We start from the raw sequence: 20003 nt of genomic DNA, 5'->3' as shown, positions 1-20003 counted from the left end.
TGACAAACTCATAACACAAATTTATTTCTGCTTTACATGGACTTTAAAGGAAGTGAGATGGTGATTAGGAATAAAAAAGTATGCTGGAATGTCCATATGGCCTAAAAAGGCAATATCAGCAGCTCTGCATCACTGTAAACTATTTTTAATAACATACCAGGAATGCTGAGGTCATATTAATGGAGGAATAGCAAAATATTTTGTTTGGTTATATTTCGGTCCTGATGACCTTCACATCCAGACAACCCATTGTTTTACTTCGATTAAAAATAATGTAGATCAAATGAATAATAGTATCAAAAAGTCATCTTTCTTTAAAGCTTCTTTTTAACCATAAAATTATTACTTCAGGTTATTGATGATCTGAACAGAAAATCTGTCTTTTAAGCTTTTACAAGCAGAATAATTGGAAAGGACTTTTGTAATCCTGGCTTTATCAATAACCGTTTTATTGCTGCTGGGAGAGAGTAGTCATACGTTATAAATAGACCTGTCTGTTAGTAAAGACTTGTTTATTTATATAAAAATGTAATTAAGTATAATGTGTAGTAACATGTCTAAAGTAAGGATAGTTGCACTGCTGCATTCCTAATGACCAGTATGCTTAAGAAAGTGGAGGGATTTTATAGATTTGCTCGATCATCAATAGCAGTTGCAAAGCGAGGGCAACTTGAGCGACGCCGGTGATATATTGTTCACGATGGAGTTTCAACTCACGGTTTCTTTTTTTGTTACTTTTACAGTTCAATTTTTCGGGAACATTTTACTTGAAGCTTTATACATGAGGCTGACATTACGCTGTCATTATCGGTCATTGGCATGAATAAGGTGTCATGAATGCTGTCATTAAGTGTCATTCGCTAAATCATGACACCTTTGGAGCTATGTTGGCATTTTTTGGTTTAGGTGGAGGGATCTTGTAGGGTTAGGGGCAGGGTTGGGGTAACAAAGCCTTCATGACACCATTTTCATATTAATGACAGGTGTCATAAAATAATAACAGCATAATGTCAGCCTTCTGCATAAAACGTCCTGTAAAGTGTTACCATTGTTTTTTTATGATGGAGAAAAACTTGAATGTTTTAGAACTAATTATCTTGACTATCTGAACCTTACGCCCCCATGGTAAAGTGGAGCCCAGTTTCTAACCCAACGTAATTTGGAAAAAAAACAATCCCCCCCCATCATGGTGGAGCTGTAATCTGAAAGTCTTATTAAATAAAGAGTCAGGGTAAAGTATGATGGATAGCCATCACTATTAACAGTATAGTTGCATGGATACGTTCAATTCATATTTCGGTCCTGCTGTTGGTGTGACAGTTGTTCTCCTCCTCTTGCTCTTCCTCATCTTTTGCCATCACGTCATTTCTACATTATCAGTAGATTTTCTGGTAACACTTCACTTTAAGTTTTATACTTAAGGCTGACATTACCCTGCCATTATTATTACATGACATCTGTCATTAGCATTAATAAGGTGTTATGAAGGCTGTCATTAAGTGTTTGTTACCCTAACCCCACTAGATCCCGCCACCTACCCCAAAAATGCCAACATAGATCCAAAGGTGTCATCATTTAACGAACGACACATAACTTTGCCTCGCAACAACTATCCAATATATACACACCAAGGTTTTGTGCTCAAATATTTTTGGAAGTAGTGCTTTGAAAACAGCTTTGTCTAAAAAAGCCATTTAAAAAAAAAAAAAAAATGAAACTGTTGATTGCCTTGACTTAAGACCACATTAAGAAGTCATAAATCATAATTACAATCCCACTGGGAAAGGCAATCAAAAGGGATGCTGCTGTAAGCCTGGTAATGCTGCCACTTTTAATCTCACGGCTTTGTCCCAGAGTCTCATTACAGTAGCTGCCAATCACCTCTGCAGCCCTCCTCGCACAGGCAACAAAAACTATTCTAATGTGCATCCTGCATCTGGTATCTGAGTCAATCGCACCCTGGTGCTCATGACACCCTCCTCCCTCATCCCCTGACTGAGACTGCAGACCCGATCGGGTGTTAGTCCTGATCGTGGGGTTATGAGTCAATCCACTCCGCGGGGGAGTGAAATTCTGCAGAAGTAAACAAATCTATAGCCCAAGAAGAGATCTGTCAAAACATGTTATATGAATAAGCGGATGACTTAATCACTGGGTGAGAAGAACATATGGTACCACTGGTCACAGTGAAATTAATACCCTGTGAATGAGACCAGCAGCTTGGCAGCCAGCTATGTGGTGCACTGGTGCAGACCAATGGGTCAATCGCACAGCATCCAACTAACATACATTGGTTCATATTTGCAGCAGGAGAAACGTTTTAGAGCTTTAAATATTTGGCCTCAGCCGTGTCTCACATTTACATCCACTTATTGCTGTGGTATCTAACATCTTTGTGAATACAATGTGTATTATATTCACCCATTCATCCTATTTATGAGATAGTTCTATAGAATGTCACTTCAAAGGCTTTAGTTTGATGTAACGTGGGACAGGTTCCAGGTTTGCCGTCATTGTTCTTCACTGTCTTATTCTCACACAGTCTAGAAGGCAATATAATGATAATTCCTTGTAAATACATTTTATTTTGTGGTCACTTAAAGCTGCAAAACACAATCATTTCCTACCAGATAAATCTATAGTCTAAGCCTCAGCGACCATTAGCTCTAAAAAAAAAAAAAAAAAAGACAGAAAAGGTTGAAATTGCTGATTGAAAGCTTGTTTTCATCTCAATCGTAAACACTGTTTGTTGACATTTTTGTGTATTGCATTGTGGGAAACTAGAACAAAAATGGTGCCATGGTAGCCACTGTTGTCCTTGTGTGGCTAAGAAACGCTATGATGCATCTGATTACAGAATTCCACATCCCACAATGCAATGTGCAACACTGTCAACAAAAGGAATGTTTAAAGTAGAGATTAAAGATTTTAAAAAAAACATTTAAGCTGGAATTTCAATGTTTTATTTTATCATTATTTGATTTGATTTTTGTACATTGTTTCTCTTGTGTTAAGTATGTCATAACTATTTTGTTTGAACTGTGTTCCTGTGGTAATATACTGAGTGGATGTTTTAGTCCAGGCTTTGAGCTTTTGTTTTTTTCAATAATTATTGTTATTTGTCATACTTGTTCTCTTGTGTCATGATGCATTCTCTCTGTTTTTAATACATTTTACATTCTAAGTTGCCTTTTAAAATCTGGCCAGGGACACCAGATGAAAACTAGCTTCTTTTGGCTAAATCTGGCTCATTTACAGCATGTCTGTTTATTAATGTGCATTGTCCCTTTTAAATAATCAATATATTCAAATCTTTAACATCTTTCTTTCGAGCTAATTATGTTTGATTTATTCATTTATGAGGCCTACAATATGAATTTATCTGGTAAGAAATTATCTTAGGTAGTGGCTTTAAATAAAATAAAATGAGCATTGAGAACTTTTTTTTAAACACTTATAACAAAGTTTTAAAAATTCTAAGTAGAAGTGGCAACCATGATTCCCACTGGGTGTCAAAGGGATAGGAATCAAACACCTTTACAATGTGTATATAGTGGCACAATTTTTATTATATCCTGCTACATTTCTTTTGTTTTATTGGCTCTTGTTTATTTCTGTCTTGCTGTGAACTGCCGTTGTAACGGAAACAATTTTTTCCTATGGAAGATCTAAGCATTTATTTTCAAACCATAACCCGTTTATAGGGAGAAAGAGTCGGCTCTTCTCAAAGCATTAATGCTTTATTATGCTACTTACGCGACTTCCTCTCAGTGCTCACAGAGCTTTAAAGTAAGTGTTGTTCCTCTACATTGTCACAATATATTTCTGTCATCTCAATGTGGTCTTAGCTGAGCGAAGGCTTAATATAGCAATACACAAGTCAGCCAAAAGGTAGGAGACAGATGGGGCTGTGTGAGTGGAGACAGAGAAGTTGGGAAGAGAGAGTGATGGTGACACCCAAAGAAAAAGGAAAAAAAAACTGGAGATGAAGGGATAAAATTCTACCTTTGTTGGATGAAGGAGTGATTGTGGAAGAACTCTAAGGTGCGAGAGAGAAAAACTGTGGAGTGAGATGTGTATGAGCAAGTAGCAGAATGGAGTGAGGATGATGATGGTGAGGAGCGTAAAGACGAAGACTTGAGAGGGTGAGTGACAGACCATTACTCTTAGTTTTTGAAGGCTGATGCTCAGTAAGAAACAACTCTGGTGCTCATCCACATAGCTGCAGAAATGACATATATATATATATTATTTCATTTTTATTAGGTTTCATAGAATATTTATCGTAATTTAAAATGAACAAAATAAAATAAATATGTAATAATTAAATATAAGTAAATAATATAAAATAAAAAAGTATGAATCATATAACATTCATATTTTATGAAAATCCACCTTGCGTTTTTATTTATTTTTATTATATATAACATACCACTGACCATACACCAGATTTTCAACACTTAAAAACATATGTCACAATGTTTTACTGAAAATAAACATTGAATGATGATTATTTTAATACTAATACTTTATCACATGCAGCAGTATTTAACTCAACTAAATACCAACTACATCTCTCATATGTATTTATCTTTGCGAGTTTGAATCCTGGAAAGTAAATCAGATTTCAGATTGAGCTCATTGGTAAGTAAAGCTAATGAAAGCCCCTCACATGGTCCACGCGGGCTATCTGGTGCCCGCGGGAACTGTGTTGGTGACCCCTTTTGTGCATCTTTTAGTACATTATAGTATTTGCAGGTGAAGAAGTCCATAACTGGTCATCTGAAGACTGATTTGACCATTTACTGAGAAATTTAGAGTATCAGATCTATAAAAATAAAACCCCTTCAAGGTCAAATGCAAAGGAAAAACTTTATAACTTTTCTTCTTCTGGGGTACATCTCAAGGGTGTGTTTGAAAAGACTGTAAAAAGTAACCTGGGGGGGGGAAATCCAGCTTTATTTCTCACCGTCAACTGACGGCGATCCAAAATAATTCTAATTAGTTCCCGCTTCTACATGCTGTGACTGCCCCAAGTGCATGTAATTGTTTCGTTAATAGCCACTCCATCGCAGTGAGGAGCCAGAAGGACAAAAATGGCCTTTGGGCTTCTTAGGCAAGCATTATGCCATCCCTCCTCTGCCATGGCAATCCCCGCAAATGCTGAAGATTTATTTCCTCCACACTGAAATTAAGGATTTGACTCTTGAAATACAGCCGGAGGTGAAGGATTGGAACAAATGAATTATTTCCTTTTGTCAAATCCATGTGAAAAGCAGGCGGCTTTGCCCAATCACCCCCAACCCTCCACCCCTTCCTCCACGAGCTTTAGCAATCTGACAGTTTTAATACTTGATGTTTGTGCACTGACAGACATGGTTAACAAATGAAGTGTAATTGTGTGCGTTCTCGTGCATGCACTCACTCGGTGTACGAGAAGCATACGTGCAAGTCTTTGGCTGTTGACTGAGTGCATTCAATCATGTACACTTGGTATTAGGAATTTGCATAATAATCCGTCTCACTGATCAGCCAATTGGATGTGGGTTAATGCAAGCACAGCAGCAAATTCATTTCCTGATAAACAGTAGCTGTAATAAACACTGCGCTTCATTCCAGGTGTGCTGATGCATATGGAGCATATACTGTACGTCATTACAGCTTTGATTGAATGGAGATAATTCAAGCGTGTCGGGGCTTCTGGCAATCTGAGTCATACTGTCTGCATTAAGACTTATTTTTGGCAGCGTTCACTTATATTTTCCTCAGAACACACATTTTCTCACCTCTCCAGAGGACAATTTTACTGTTTTTCATTGATCATCTAAGATAGTTGTCCCTGAAGTTTCAGCTAAAGGCAAACAGTGACAAATAAGTATATCAAATGAACCCCAAAATAATTTGAAAGCTGGTAAAGGGTGTAGTCTTGATCTCTTAGCTTTAATCAAATCTAGTGCAAGCCTTTATTCAGAGACAAATATCCTAAAAACAACATTACTGAATTCATATGCACCGTTAAAGAATACCATACATCTACTGCTCATCATCATTGCATAATAACCAAAGATTACATGCACTAACTGCATTTTCCTAATACATGCAGCAAAAGAAAATGGTTCCAATGCATCTGTTGGGGAAATTTTATGCATTTCAAAAACAAAAAATGACAGGAAAAATCTGAGCTTTACTTGCCCACTTAAAGAAACAGTCCACACCAAAGCTTCCTTGAAATGCACACATGTAAAATAGATAGAGGATATGCATCTAAAAAAATCTGGGGTACAAAAAAAAAAAACAAAGTTCAAATACCTTAAAAAACCAATACTTTTATCATACATTTCTAAATTGCAACACACAGTGCTGTCTTTGGGGTGAACTGCTGCTTTAAAAGACAGAGAAACTGACAGACAGTTTCAACCGCCGGCTGTAAATCTAGATAGGCAGATAAAAATTGGTGAAAACATAATGAAAAGGGTCAGTGAGTTAGGATTCAACAAAGGAGGCAGGTGGAGCTCAAGGGTTAGTTTAACTAAAATTAGGCAAAAAGAACAAAGAAAGTCAGGAGCAGGCAGGGAATCAAGGTAGAAATGCTCTCCAGTGGTCACTGAGACAAAGTGAGATAGTGAGGGTTAAGGGGCTGGAGCTGCAAAGGTGGATTAATTCACTGTGGGCCCAATGAGCAGAGCCAGAGTGGCTAACACACTATGGGAGAATTTGATGAATATGCATTCATGGTAAGATTTGACAATCCTGAGGTTTTATTTTACAAAGTTTCAAAGAGTGTGAGTTAGTGTTCTATAGGTCTGTGTTTTTCCCTTATATACTATGTAGGTCCATGCATGTCTGTGTTGTCTGTGTTTGTTAAGATTGATAGAAGAACAGACATTTGTTTTTTTTTTTAAATGTTATCAGTCTCACTCTTGCTCATTTTTAACATTTAAAAGTCCAATCTGTTTAAACTCTGAATATCTTGGATTTCATTTGAAAGGCATTGGAATGAAACTCTTGATGTTAAATTGGAACAAGTAGACTGGACATTTGGCTGATTAGTGATCCAACTTTGATTACTGATATTCATGGCTTTCTGCATCCACAGTAGGCCAGGAAGTCATTATAAAAGGCTTTTATCCAGGCCTCATTCCTTCAAGAGCTTTCTTTGCTTTATATAACAGAAACATTTAATTAAGATTTGCTACTTTTGGTAGTTACAGCATCAAGAAACTGTTTAACTTGACCGATGTTAAAATGTGGTAAGTAGTGATGTGGAATCAAGGAGATAATGTGGCTAGAGAGGATAGTCTAATGATAGAAGTCACGGTCCGTATAAATAAGGCTTTAGAAAAAACTACTCAGCATCAATGTCACCCCCTCGGACAGAAGTCACCCTCAGGACAAAGTTCAACCTTCGATCCAGCCAGACTTAAATACACCTCCCCTTGTTTATCACTTCAATTATCTGCTAAACTGACTGTTTGGTTAAGTTGTTAGTGGATGATCTAAATGTGTTTGGGAAACAGCAAAAAAGTCCAAATTATGAGGGCAAAAAGAAAGAAAAACGTACGACTTCTGTGTTCACACAAAACAGTGAGGTGGGTGTGTGGTCGGACTAGTGCGATTTTGACTCGACTGCTTTTATCTCATAAAGCAAGTCAGCTAGTTTGCTGGCCCAGTCTATATCTTCTTTAACTGTGAATGCATCGATGCTACTAACATTAGAGAAAAGAGATAGAAGCCAATCCTAACCAACATGAAACCAATGGGTGATCTAATTTCCACATACCTCTTTTTTGGCCAAACGTACAGTATACCTTTGTGGTATAAGTTTAGGTTTCACTACTTTGTTTTGTTTTTCTGAAGCAGCCACATCTGCACTGTCAATAAATCATGATCATATTGTTTTCTGAAACCCTAAGCTATAGTTTTAGTGCAAGGCCAAGGGGTTAGACACTAAAGGAGTGTATCGTGCAACAAGAGATTACAATATTGAAATGGTATAAGGTTCACACCTAGAGCAAGTATTTATATCTAGTTTAAGTTAAAAAAAAACATTGTATCGTTACAAACCCATTATTATCTATCGTATCGGCTCACCCATTTTAGATACTAACCTTATTCTATGCAGAGCTAGCATGCTAAACAATAACATGACTAGGTTACCTACCAATGAAATTACATTTCCATCTCTAAATTGACATTAGGAGACAATGTGAGATGTATGCAGTCCTTGTACAGGTGTAACGGTACTTTTGTCTTGTCACCAAGTCAGATATATTTTACCTCTGATAAAGTTGTCCTAATCAGTGTAAGAGGTCATAAAGGCTACATTTGTAAATGGAAAAAAAAAAAGACCTATGCTGTAAAGAGGGCGTCAGGTAGTTTTATGTTTATCATTCAGATTGTTATAATGGCCAGAGTGCAAGAAAAAAGGCAGTAGAACTACCAGAGCACGTTCTTTGTCTATGTGGGAAAGTTAAGTTCCATGTCTTGGCATGTGTTCAAAGCAATATCCATTAGGGACCCCCCTTGATGCCCCCAGCCTCTGGTGCGCATTGTGAAGTGTTTTAAAAGCGCTTATGGCTGGATGAATTATTGCTATAAAGAAGGTTGGCACTTATGGAAAATAAGCTTTACACGTACAGAAAGACGTCACCCTCACCTGCCAGGGCAGGCATTCATAATGCTGAGTCTATTATATGAGAGAGAGACGAACAATATGAGAATGCATTGATTCTTTAAACAGGAAAGTCCTCGTTGAACATGTTAGATTATTTAGATTTACCTGAGGATGAAGCGTATTACAAGCTCTGATTGTGATCGTTACATTTTTTAAGTTTCTGATGATAATTCTTTTAGCGTTATTGACTTGGACTCTGTTACAGTATTTCAACTAAAGTGAGAGTGAAATTCAGCTTTTTAAAAACCATTTGCTAAGGCTAGCATCACTGACCTCGATCTTTCTATGCAGCAGTTGCCAGTTCCTGCTCAGCATTGAATTTTCCTTTCGTATTACAGTCCAAAATAATGGCTGTTTTTTACGTGTTTTCTCTAGAACAGTGATTCTCAAATGGGGGTACAGTCTTGGTCCCACCCCGAGCGTGACATGACCGGAAATGATAAAAACTATAGAAATAAATCTATTCAGGAACCACTAAATCAGTGTTTTTCAACCTTGGGGTGGGAATCCCATGTGGGGTTCCCTTGGGTTTAAATGGGGTTGCCTGAAATTTCAGAAAAATTAAAATAGATACTGTATATTTTTTTAATTAAAAAATAATAATAATTAAAACAGCTGTACTTCTTTATTTTCACTTTGTGAATCTAGTTCAACTAAAATGTGTTCCATTACTATTCTCTATAGTTGTTGTAAATGTTGTAGTCGGAATAAGGGGATACTTGGATTCACAAATAAGAGAAATGGGGTACTTGAGCCCAAAAAGTTTGAGAAGCACTGGTCTAGAGAATACTTTAAGCCCTGTGTCATCTGGTATAGACTCCAGCATGCTATAACACCCTTTAAGCTGGTATAAGTAGAGATGAAAAAATTATCTGACCCTATCAACTCAGATTTTTTTTACAAGGTCTTTGTACAATCAGATTGATTATTTGATATGTTGCAGTACCATCATATAATTTTTTATATTTCTCTCCTATCTGCAGCACTTTGTGTGGCTCTGTTTGGATATCTGACTTCATCGTGATGGGTGCTGCTCTGCTCAGATTGGAGATTTGCTGAGGTTCTACACAAGCTGACAACAGAAAAGAAGATATCGCCTGAGAAATGGACAGGAGGCCAGTTTCTGAGGTGTGATACTCTCTCTCACTTCCACACTGGCTCTTTTCTCCGTCTTATCAACTCGGCCGTCCGGCCCATCTGATTGAATGCTAGACTCAGTATCTGGCTTAAATAGATTGCATTGCTGTTTCCATCACTTCCTGCAGCACCTGCACACCCCCTCCTCGTTTGACTTTCTGGCTGTGTACCGGCCTGTGTGTACCGGCCCTTATTTCCAATGGACTTTGTCATATAAACCTTGAGTAGCTCATTATTGTAGCCACAGTCTGTCGTTGTGTATGCAAGCTGTTTATGCTCGAAGAAGATTTATGGACTTCTGACATGGTTCAGGAGCAGGAAACCAGTGAGGGTACAAAACACTGGCAGACTGCTTTGCCCCCTTTGAATCTCAGCCAAATTAATTGCATCTACTGCTTAAACTTGTTGAAATATGCTCTGGATTTCAGATCATAATGTCCTTTCTTTCTCGGAGTACATTCATTTTCTTTATGTAATAACTTCTCCGGCACTCAGAATGCATATATTTCAGTTCTTGTCAGAGAAGCACAGACTTAAAATAGACTCTGGATCTGAATAAGTATGAAGAGTCAGTCAAAATAAAAATGTAGGACATAATGAGAATGAATCCTAAAATAATCACTATGTAATTAGTATATGGAGAGGAGATATATAGACTCCAGATGGTCCCGAAAAAGTGTTAGACTTTAAATTGGGTTTGGATTTACTACTTTCAATTTCTAATTGTGTAAGAGATCAAAACTAATAATAGAGGGGGATTAAATTCTGTCCATTTTGTCAATTATATTCTGCAAGCTTGTGCCCAAGAAACCGTGTAGATTTGTCAGTGTGGCATGCAGTAACTTGAATTTATGAATAGCTAAAATACATAACTAGGAACCTGATTGAAATCTAAAGTATGCAATATTATCTATTTCTGTCTATAATTTACCCTTTTTCTTTACTTCTGTATATGGGAAATAGAAAACTTTTTAAAAGAAAGTCTCTTCTCCCGTTGCCAATTATACATTCAGTGTTTTCTGTAAAGAACAATTGAAATTGAATAATCAAATGCATATAACTTTAACTGAATTTTTAGCCAATGCTCTAAATGTTGAAAATACTTAACACTTGCTTACGCTCTGTGCCTGAGATGTGTGGCTCAACATAACCACCAGGTTTTATGTAATAAACATTAAATGAATCTGTCAGGGAAAATAATTACTTCCTGTAAGACGGCAACTAATGAAGCGAATGGATCAAAAAAATCATTTAAAGAATTGCTTGCTGTTTTTCAACTGAAGAATTGAATGTTAGTGAGATAATGAAAGGGATATTTCACCCCAGAAGAACATTTATGCACATTAGCATGCACAAACACTTCCTGAGCGGCCGAGTCAAGACCGATTTTCCCTTCAATGTCATGACTGAGCGAAGAATGAAGGCAGAAGAAAACCAATTTCAATTCCACAGTGGAATCTAAGTTATCAGACGGCTCTCAACTTCAACAAATCACAACACAAAAAACATTTTTAAACAATGTTTTAATCTATAAATATGTTTATTCCGGAGTTTACCAACCGTTCTGAAACGGCAAACTACTTCAAAGCTAGTTTTCAGTTTAAAAAGCACTTATTAAATACTAGATTTTTACATTTTCACTTTAAGTTTCAACATGGAGCGTTTTATTCCTCTTTATTTATACAATTATTTCCATTGTCATTTTGTTTGACAGGATATCTTTATGTTTCTATTTGGCTAGCTACTAAAAACCTGTTTGTACAATTTAATAATTATGTAATTTTGTTTTTTTCAGGGGTGTCAAACTAATTTTAGTTCAGGAGTCAATTATCAAGTAGTTTGATTTTAAATGGGCCACAGATTTTAGGTGGGTAAGCAAGCAATTTCAGGAATAATTTCCCAAAATTTGCACTTTGACGTGTAAATGATACATAACGTATGAGTTTTGTTTTTATTAGTTACCAAAAATATTAATATATTTTTATATTTTCATTCACACGTGTTATTTAAATTAGTATTCTTCTTATTGTTTTATAAAAAAAGTAGTGCAGTGTAGTCAACAAAAATGAAGGTGAAAATGTTTAGTCAATTAAATGAAGACTGTTAAAAATGAACTGATTTAGGATCTTTGTGGAGGAAAGAAACTGAGGTTCTACTATAGAACCTTTACCAAGGAGTCAAATTAGTTAGTTTTGGCATTAGTTTTGTAAGGTGTGGTGTGGGAAAGCATGCTAATAAAAAAAAAAACGGTATATTTTTGGTAGTTTTGGGGTGTTAGTCTGGTTAGAGGTGTGCAGTTAGGGGTTTATTTAGGGCCCAGCAGTGCAATCCCCTGCAGGTCATAAGTCAAAGGGGAAACAGATCCCTCCCCCTTACCCTCCATCTCCACACTGATCGGCTCCGAGTCAGGGGACCCTTGTTCCTCCACAGGGGGAGGGCGATCAGGACCTGTACCTCTTTCAGAGTCACCTGCCTCCTTTGGGAATGTCGCCCCATGAAAGGTAGCGCTGGTGCTTGTGGGTGTGGTCTTCCCTGAGGTTGTAAGCGAAGAGGGAGGAGGTGGAGGAAAAGGAGGGGGAGCAACAGAGTAAGTGATTAGTAAAAAACGTGAATATCGGCCTGGAGGATCATCTTCAGAGAAATGAGGGTCAGTCCTGAGTGAGAGGAAAACGTCACCTGTTAAAAACAAAGGCTCTGGAACTACTGTGAGTCACATGACCAACACAAAGGGGAGAAATTATTAATTCATCACATCCCTTATCCAACACATGAGCGCATTATCCTAGAAACAGCAATAGATATTCTGATGTGCAGCTATTTATAGTCACTAGAAACTGAACTGGATTATATATATATATATATATATATATATATATATATACAGTATATTATGATTTTATACAGGCAGACTAAATTAATAGATCCAGTTTACAAAGCAGTTGCTTTCTGAATCTAAACAAGTTTTTCAAAGTTAGGAGAAAAAAAAAAATCCTTTCTCATTTGCATCAGGCGTGAAAGTAATGGATTATAATTACTCACAATACTGTAATTGAGTTGCTTTTATGGGTACTTGTACTTTTGAGCATATTTCTAAATCAGTAATAAATTACATTTGTGATTATTTTTTATTTTGTTTCATGGTCTTTTTTTAATTTTGAATTGAATTCAATTGTGTTATTTTATTTAAAATATTGTACATTTTGACAAACCTTTCATTTTATACAATGCCTTTGTGGAAAATAAATCATAAATAATAAATGCATCAATTTTACACAGTATAGTGCTTTTTTTGGGACTCAAAGCCACTTTACGGAATACAGAAAAATAAAGAAATAACAATAAATAAAGAAACAACAAGTTAAGTTCCAATTGTGCAATTGGTTTATACATGAGATGTTTACTATATGTAAGGGAACCGTGGTAAGACTTATTACCAAAATAAACGTGGGGGGTGAAAGTAACTAGTAATGTTTACTTTGAGTACTATTTAACTGAGCCACTTTTTACTCGTGCTTAAGTATTTTATGACTTACTTTAACTTGTACTTGAGAACAAATTCTATCAAGTAACAGTAGAATATATCAGTACTATTTACACCTCTGGTGTTAATATTCTACATAGAGAAAAGTGGAGCGAGGGTTGGGGTAATTTATAGTTGTATTTGCGTAATTGACAATTACAATTATGACATAATTATAACTGTCATTGTATTTGAAAACATCTGTTGCTGTTGTATTCGTAATTGAATTGCAATTGAGTTCAGATAACCGACTTTGTTATTGGCATGGAAATTATATAAACACTTGTCAATTACAATTTAATTTAACGCAAAACTGTGGAACCATGTCACAGTTGATCGTTTTAGCATTTTAATTATTCATTTATTCATTTTTTTTTTTTAAATTGAGTCGTATAATTACACACAAAAAAGCTCAGATGCTCACACCAAAAATATTAATACCAATATTTTCCTGGATAAGGAAGCCTAACAAGGAAACCAAGAGATGAAAAACAAATTGGATGATAAATAATATTTTACAGCTGATTTAAGACATGGGTCAAAACTGAACTGTTATCATAAGAAATGCTAACAGAAAGCTAACACAAGTGGAAGGTTAAGTTCTATGGGGATATTTATTTCAGCCTCGGTGGTCATTGTGATAAATTGTAATTTGACTTTAGTAATTGAGAATGTAATTGTAATTGACTTTCAAGGGAAAATACTAATTGGAAATATAGTTGTAATTGGAAAACATGCTGGTCACTAAAATCGTAATTGAACATGGATATTTAAAGATGTAATTGTAATTGAAAAACGTCATTAACCCCAACTCTGAGTGGAGCTAATCTTGAATGACGAGACATTTCTGACATCATGTCACTTTCCAGGTCAAGTTGTTCCATGTCGTGTAGTTTTCTATCAGACATTATAATCAACTGTTTAAAAAGCAGTGCTGTTCTCAATCAAGGTCTAACAGTACATGTTATTCCCATTAAAACAACCGCATTGACATTAAAAAAAAAAAAGTTTCAGACCATAGTATCATGAAAACAATATTTTATAAAGAAAAATAATTCAAATATGAAACTGACTTCCCACACAAAGGTCAAAGTAGATTGGATAAAAAACACAGCCAGCATTATTCTATCCTCTCTAACCTCTATTAAAAACCCAGATCTGTACACGCGTCAAACACCAACACTCTCAGACAGAGCAGCTCACGTTATTATGACGGCTACATTGGGACTCGTTCCAGACACACCAGGAAAAGTCAGAATATTGTTTTATCAGATAAATCTATCTTGATGCCACGCTACACACTTTGATTACACGATGAGCTCCGTGTCCTTGAGGTATGGTGGGGGCGGCGTGATGCTGTTGGCTTATGATCATGGTCTGATAAGTCGGCCATGATGTTAGCACTGCATTAGCTCACACCTGGAGTGGAGGTTTTCTTGTCGTGAGCCACTTGACAGCGTTCACCCTGAATAAAGCGCCCTGTTGGTTTGCCATCTGTGTGGGCCAAATTAAAACCGTTCACCGTTGGGCTGCCTGGCTGTGACATTTACAACAAAAGCTTTACGACTTCATCACATTTAGGATTTTTTTTTTTTCCCCCCCAAGAATGGAAGTGGCATCATATTATAATTTTCAGGGTTCCTACAGCTTCAGTCAAATTAAATGTAAGACTTTTTAATGGCATTTGAAATTAAATTTAAGACCAACTTTACAGTAAACACAATTGAGGAAAAAAAAAAGCCACATCAATTACATAGAGTTAGGGTCAAATGTTTCGTAAACATTAACACACAAAAATGACGGTAAAATACACAAAAAATAGAATAAAAATCACTAAAAACACACATAATGACTACAAAAATATCCAGAAATCTATGAAACATTAAAAAAAAATATTTATTGGACAGGCAGTTGTCCTTAAATTTACATTTTACCATGTTGTTGAAAGTTGCTACAATCATGTCGCGCAGAGTCCAGCTACGTCACTGGTTTGTATTTTGTTCTGCAGTCACGATAACGCAATGTTACAGTAAATTATACATTTAAAAGAAAAAAAAATGAATGTTACCATTTATTTTGAAATGTGAGAATAATTCATCAATAATCATAAAAATCATACTTTGTGTTAAAATGTAAGACTTTTGAAACATTGATTTAAGACATTTTAATGATAAATAAGGTCTTATTTTCAGACTCATTAATTTAATGCCATTTAAGACTTTATAAGGATCCGCGGGAGCGCTGATTTCTTCTAATAGATTTCTCTACCTCAAAAGTACACAGTAGACATGTGATCACCTCCACAAGCAGAGAGACATCTCTTCTGCCGTGTGCGATTGTTTGTGCGACAGATGGAGAAGAAAGAAAATGTTCCTGCCTTTGGTATGTTTGCCAAGCAGGAACAGAGCCCCTGTGTGACAACAGCTTTGTTTGCCATATGGGGCTGTTTTATTGTCTACAAAAGCTGATAATTGATCTCAGTACGGATACCAAAAAGGATTTTTTGATGTGTGAAACTGTTGGGGAAAAAAACAACAACCCATGTTGACAGTGTGTGTGGGAATGTCACACAAGTCCAGAGAAACACCAGGGTGTTGAGAGCTCAGTAAGACAGAGCGGTAAAGTTCTCATCAAGTCCCAACAACTGAGTAATAATTTCCCCAGTGGGAAGGTTTCACAGGCTACTGAGACATCATGACAGCAGAGGTCCATTTTAAAGCCTCGAGCACAGAAAGTGACCAACACATGCACAGCAGTTCTGCTGCGTTAAAATTTATTCTATTAATCTGCACACACGACAGCTTTTTGCTCTTTGTTGTCCTAATTTGGTAGTTTTGACAAAATCGGGAACTCTAAAAAACTTCATATTTTGAAAGTTTTCAGCAGAATTCAGCCACAAAAAAAGGAACATGTCCAAAAATCTATGTAGTTTGGCCATTTGTCTAAAAAGGTTGTCATTGAGATGCCATGAAAACAAAAGAGACCTGTTTTCATGACAGAGGGAGATTTTAAATGTTTTACTGCTGATTTTAAATGTTTCTACTGCTGATTTAATGTTCTTATTGATCTTTTAAATTGTTAAATGTTTTCTGTTGCACTTTTTAATCATGCAAAGCACATGGAATTGCCTTGTGTATCAAATCTGCTACACAAATAAATTTGTCTTGCCTTGCCTGTTTAAATGTGATCAAATCAATGATTACTACAAACTAAATAAAAAAAAAACAAAGTGCCTCCTAATTGTCTTCATTGTACAAAATATAAAATAAAAATAAAACAAATGAAAAAAAGTTTTTCTGTTAACCGTTTATTCTACCAGCCCACTTTTTGAAATGTGTTGTTTTGTACTGTGGATCAGCTGAATGTGTCTATCCATGGTGGAAGCCCTGAGACAGGCTTTTCAGTAAGTCAGCTGGGTAAGTCAATCCAATAAAAATGAAAAAGGATAAACACACGTTTCATTGCTATCAGAAAGTTTTAGAGTTTAATGTCCACCAATTTGTCAATCCTGCCTTTAAACTGTGGAGTTTGTAAAATTCTGTGCAGCTACACAAGTTTTATGGACAAAAAAAAAAAAGAATCAGGCCAGTTTGCAGCAACCAGATTTAAATGGATAGTTTAGGGGAAACTTCGTCCTAACACCACCTCCTCAATCTTATCTGTGCAGCAGGCAGCTTAGTGGCATTTCTGTTTTTATTCAGGTCTTGCCAGTGGCTGAGCGGTGTGGCAGGCGGGGGAGTAATGGGTCGTGACAGGGATGATGATCCTTCTTGATACAGGGCATTAAGCTGCCAGACCAGCAGAGCTCCAGGTCCATCAGAGGAGCAACACTTTCAGACAATGGCTTCAAATGTTAAACTGTCCGACTGGCTGGGAGGGAGATTTGTCTGGATACGGTTTGGTGCCTCTGTGCTGTTGTGGTGCTCAAATATTTACTTTTCATTTCATTTCTAAATAATACTGACACTCTAATTACAGTGAGAGGCGCTGTTGAGCATGTGGTGAACTTGAAATCAAAAACAAACAACAACAAATGTGAAGGAAGAGTTGGAAGCTAATCCGTTCTAGTGTAACACCCACACTATAGCTAAAGCGAGGTAATACACAAGGATTTTCTAAGTATGTATATCTGTTACAGATCTCACATTAAGATAAGAAAATCAGATATAAAACAGTTTTCATCGTACTGTGTGTGCGGGCTGCGATAATCTCAACACAGAACACACACAACTAATTCATCCTACTACTGATTTTCCTCAAAGTCGCATATCGAACCGGATCTAACAACGTGATCTAATGCTGCATTCCATGAAACTTGGAGCTCTGATTTTCCAACCTCTTACTTGAAAAAGTGACTTGCAACTCCAACTAAAGTTGGGAAAGAAAATCTACTATTACAGTGGTCAGCCACTGCAGCTGAACTCTCATAAATGTCTCAAAAGGGTTCTGAGTTGCCTTGAACGTAGCGTTACGCGTTTCTCAGTCAGCTCGCTTCTAGATTGGTTGATTCCGTTCCACATCACAACTCACATGGTCATAAGTCGAGGAGTCATCAGCTTTCCCCGCACACACACAAGGCGTTTTGGTCGTAGACATTACACAGGTTTAACATTAACGAATGTTGGTCTCGACCCGCTTCAGAGTCAATTATCGGAAAATGTGCGCTTTTTTTGGGAAGACTAAAAGTGCGTTACAGAAACCATACCAGTGTTGGTACAAAACGGCCACCAACACTATTCATGCACAATTCATATGAGATAATGTGCATAAAGTGCCTTCCCTAAGGACACAACGACAACAAGTTGGATTTCAACCCCCGACTCAACTCAAATCTACCTCCGAGCCACGGTCACCCCACATCACAAATCACATGGTCATGAGTCGGGAGTCATTGCCTTTCCCCACAATTAAGAAGTTTTGGTCATAAACATTGAACAGGTTCAATATTTATGAATGTCAGCCCCGACCCGCTTCAGAGCTAATTATTGGGGGAAAAAAAAATCACTCTTAACACACCTCAGACCAGAGGATGAACTTATGACATCAAATAATGTGGTGTTTGCTGTCCTTGGTCAGGAAGCAGGAAAATCTGGACAAAAACAGCGCTATTGTCTTTATGGTAAAGCTACAATAACCGTTACCTTTGAATCACTGTCATTTGAATGTGATAGGGGTGAGTCTCATGTCTAAAACAAAGCTTGCAATCACAAAAAAAAATCCTCAAATTATATGTTTTACTAACAAAGAGGGCTTTAGTTAATGCAGACAACTTATGAATAATGCTCACTGACCATACGCAGAGTCTAGAGCAGGGTTTTGCTTGCGTGTGGTTGCCAGGACGTCTGTGGGGAAAAACAAAGCACAGACAAAACATCAGTGTATGTCAACAGTTTTTTTTTTGGTGTTGATCTATCGTTGAGTTGCTCGTGTTCTCATCACATCCCTGACACAAAGGAGCTATAAACAACCCACTGTGTCTTACACGATAAACACTTCTATGAGCAAATGCTTAATTAGCATAGAAAGATAGAGAACAGTTCTCCAGCAGGGACTGTGAGCGGGGGCGGACAAACTACTCTTCCAGCTCCTTCACTAGGAACTGAATTGCTACCTGAGCTGAAATAAACGTATTGTAACGCATCATTTATAATTCCTTCACAATCATTTGTACCGACTGCCATCGAGATCTGATAAGACTTTATTTCCAATCTTTTTATATTGCTTATGTAAATTCGAGGGAATAAATAAAGGTTTTCATCTCACCGTGGCAGGTATCGGGATGCTGATGGTAGCCATTCTCCACGTCCTGTTCAAAGCCACCTCTGGAAAACAACAAACACACAAAGAAACGTCAGTGAATCATCATCGATTCATTTCACTGAATGCTCATTTCGAACAAAAGCGCCTCTCTCCAAAATTGATTTTTGCTCACTAGAAGTACTGGGAGACAGGGATGCAAGTGCAGTGTAGCAACTTTGTATTGGTGTTTGGTCTGAACAAGGTCAGAGCTGTTTCTGAAACACTGAAATGGTCTGAACCGTGGGAACCTCTCTGCTTTATTCTAAAAGCTTGTGTCGCATTAATTCCAGCAGCATTGATGAGAGTCCTTGGTCCAGTTCCACAAAGCAGACTTTGAAAATGCACTCAAAAGTTCTAGTAAAAACACGTCTAGGTTGGAAAATAATGAACATGTTCACTTACTCAAATAATATGATTACAAAAAATGTGTAATATTGGTGAGAGGAATCTTTGCAGCAATATATTGTAAGAATATGATATCTCATATTTATGACCATGGCTCAGGGGATGTCTTCTACTCAGGGAGAATAAAGCTAAATACAATAAATTGTCAGCATTGAACGATGACAAGTGTTGATAAACATTGAGCACTATGTTCTAGGCGCTTTTGTTATAAATGCGTTATTTTTATTGTTCTACTACAACTAATAGAAAGCTCAGGGCAAGACATTTATATCAAAGGAGGGACAACATACAGTATCTTGCAACAAGACATCACAACATTAAAACGTGACTAGATGTAGGGGTGGTGATGTAACGGTTATAAAAACAGGTTTGTAATCGAAGGGTCGCCGGTTCGAATCTAACCTGGGACATCACCTTAACCTTAACTGCTCGTGTTATACATGGCTTTGGATAGAAAATCAAAATTGG

General features: G+C 36.9%; 1 protein-coding gene across 5 annotated transcripts in view; it reads right to left on the bottom strand.

Annotated features, from left to right (window-relative positions):
• The window catches only part of sema6cb (semaphorin 6Cb), a 177159-nt gene that overhangs the window by 3980 nt on the left and 153176 nt on the right, over positions 1–20003 (bottom strand). For 4 of the 5 annotated variants that reach the window (XM_028469966.1, XM_028469967.1, XM_028469968.1 and 1 more), the window contains 3 exons: positions 19095–19153; positions 18623–18673; positions 12188–12343 (listed from right to left, as the gene is read on the bottom strand). In XM_028469966.1, coding sequence (XP_028325767.1) covers positions 12188–12343; positions 18623–18673; positions 19095–19153 — 266 coding nt within the window. The remainder of the gene's footprint in view (positions 1–12187; positions 12344–18622; positions 18674–19094; positions 19154–20003) is intronic. The other variant, XM_028469970.1, reaches the window with a different exon arrangement.

The sequence above is a fragment of the Gouania willdenowi genome, chromosome 16 (genome assembly GCF_900634775.1).
Source record: "Gouania willdenowi chromosome 16, fGouWil2.1, whole genome shotgun sequence".
NCBI classification, from domain to species: Eukaryota; Metazoa; Chordata; class Actinopteri; order Blenniiformes; family Gobiesocidae; genus Gouania; species Gouania willdenowi.
This window is presented reverse-complemented; position numbering and strand designations above follow the sequence as displayed.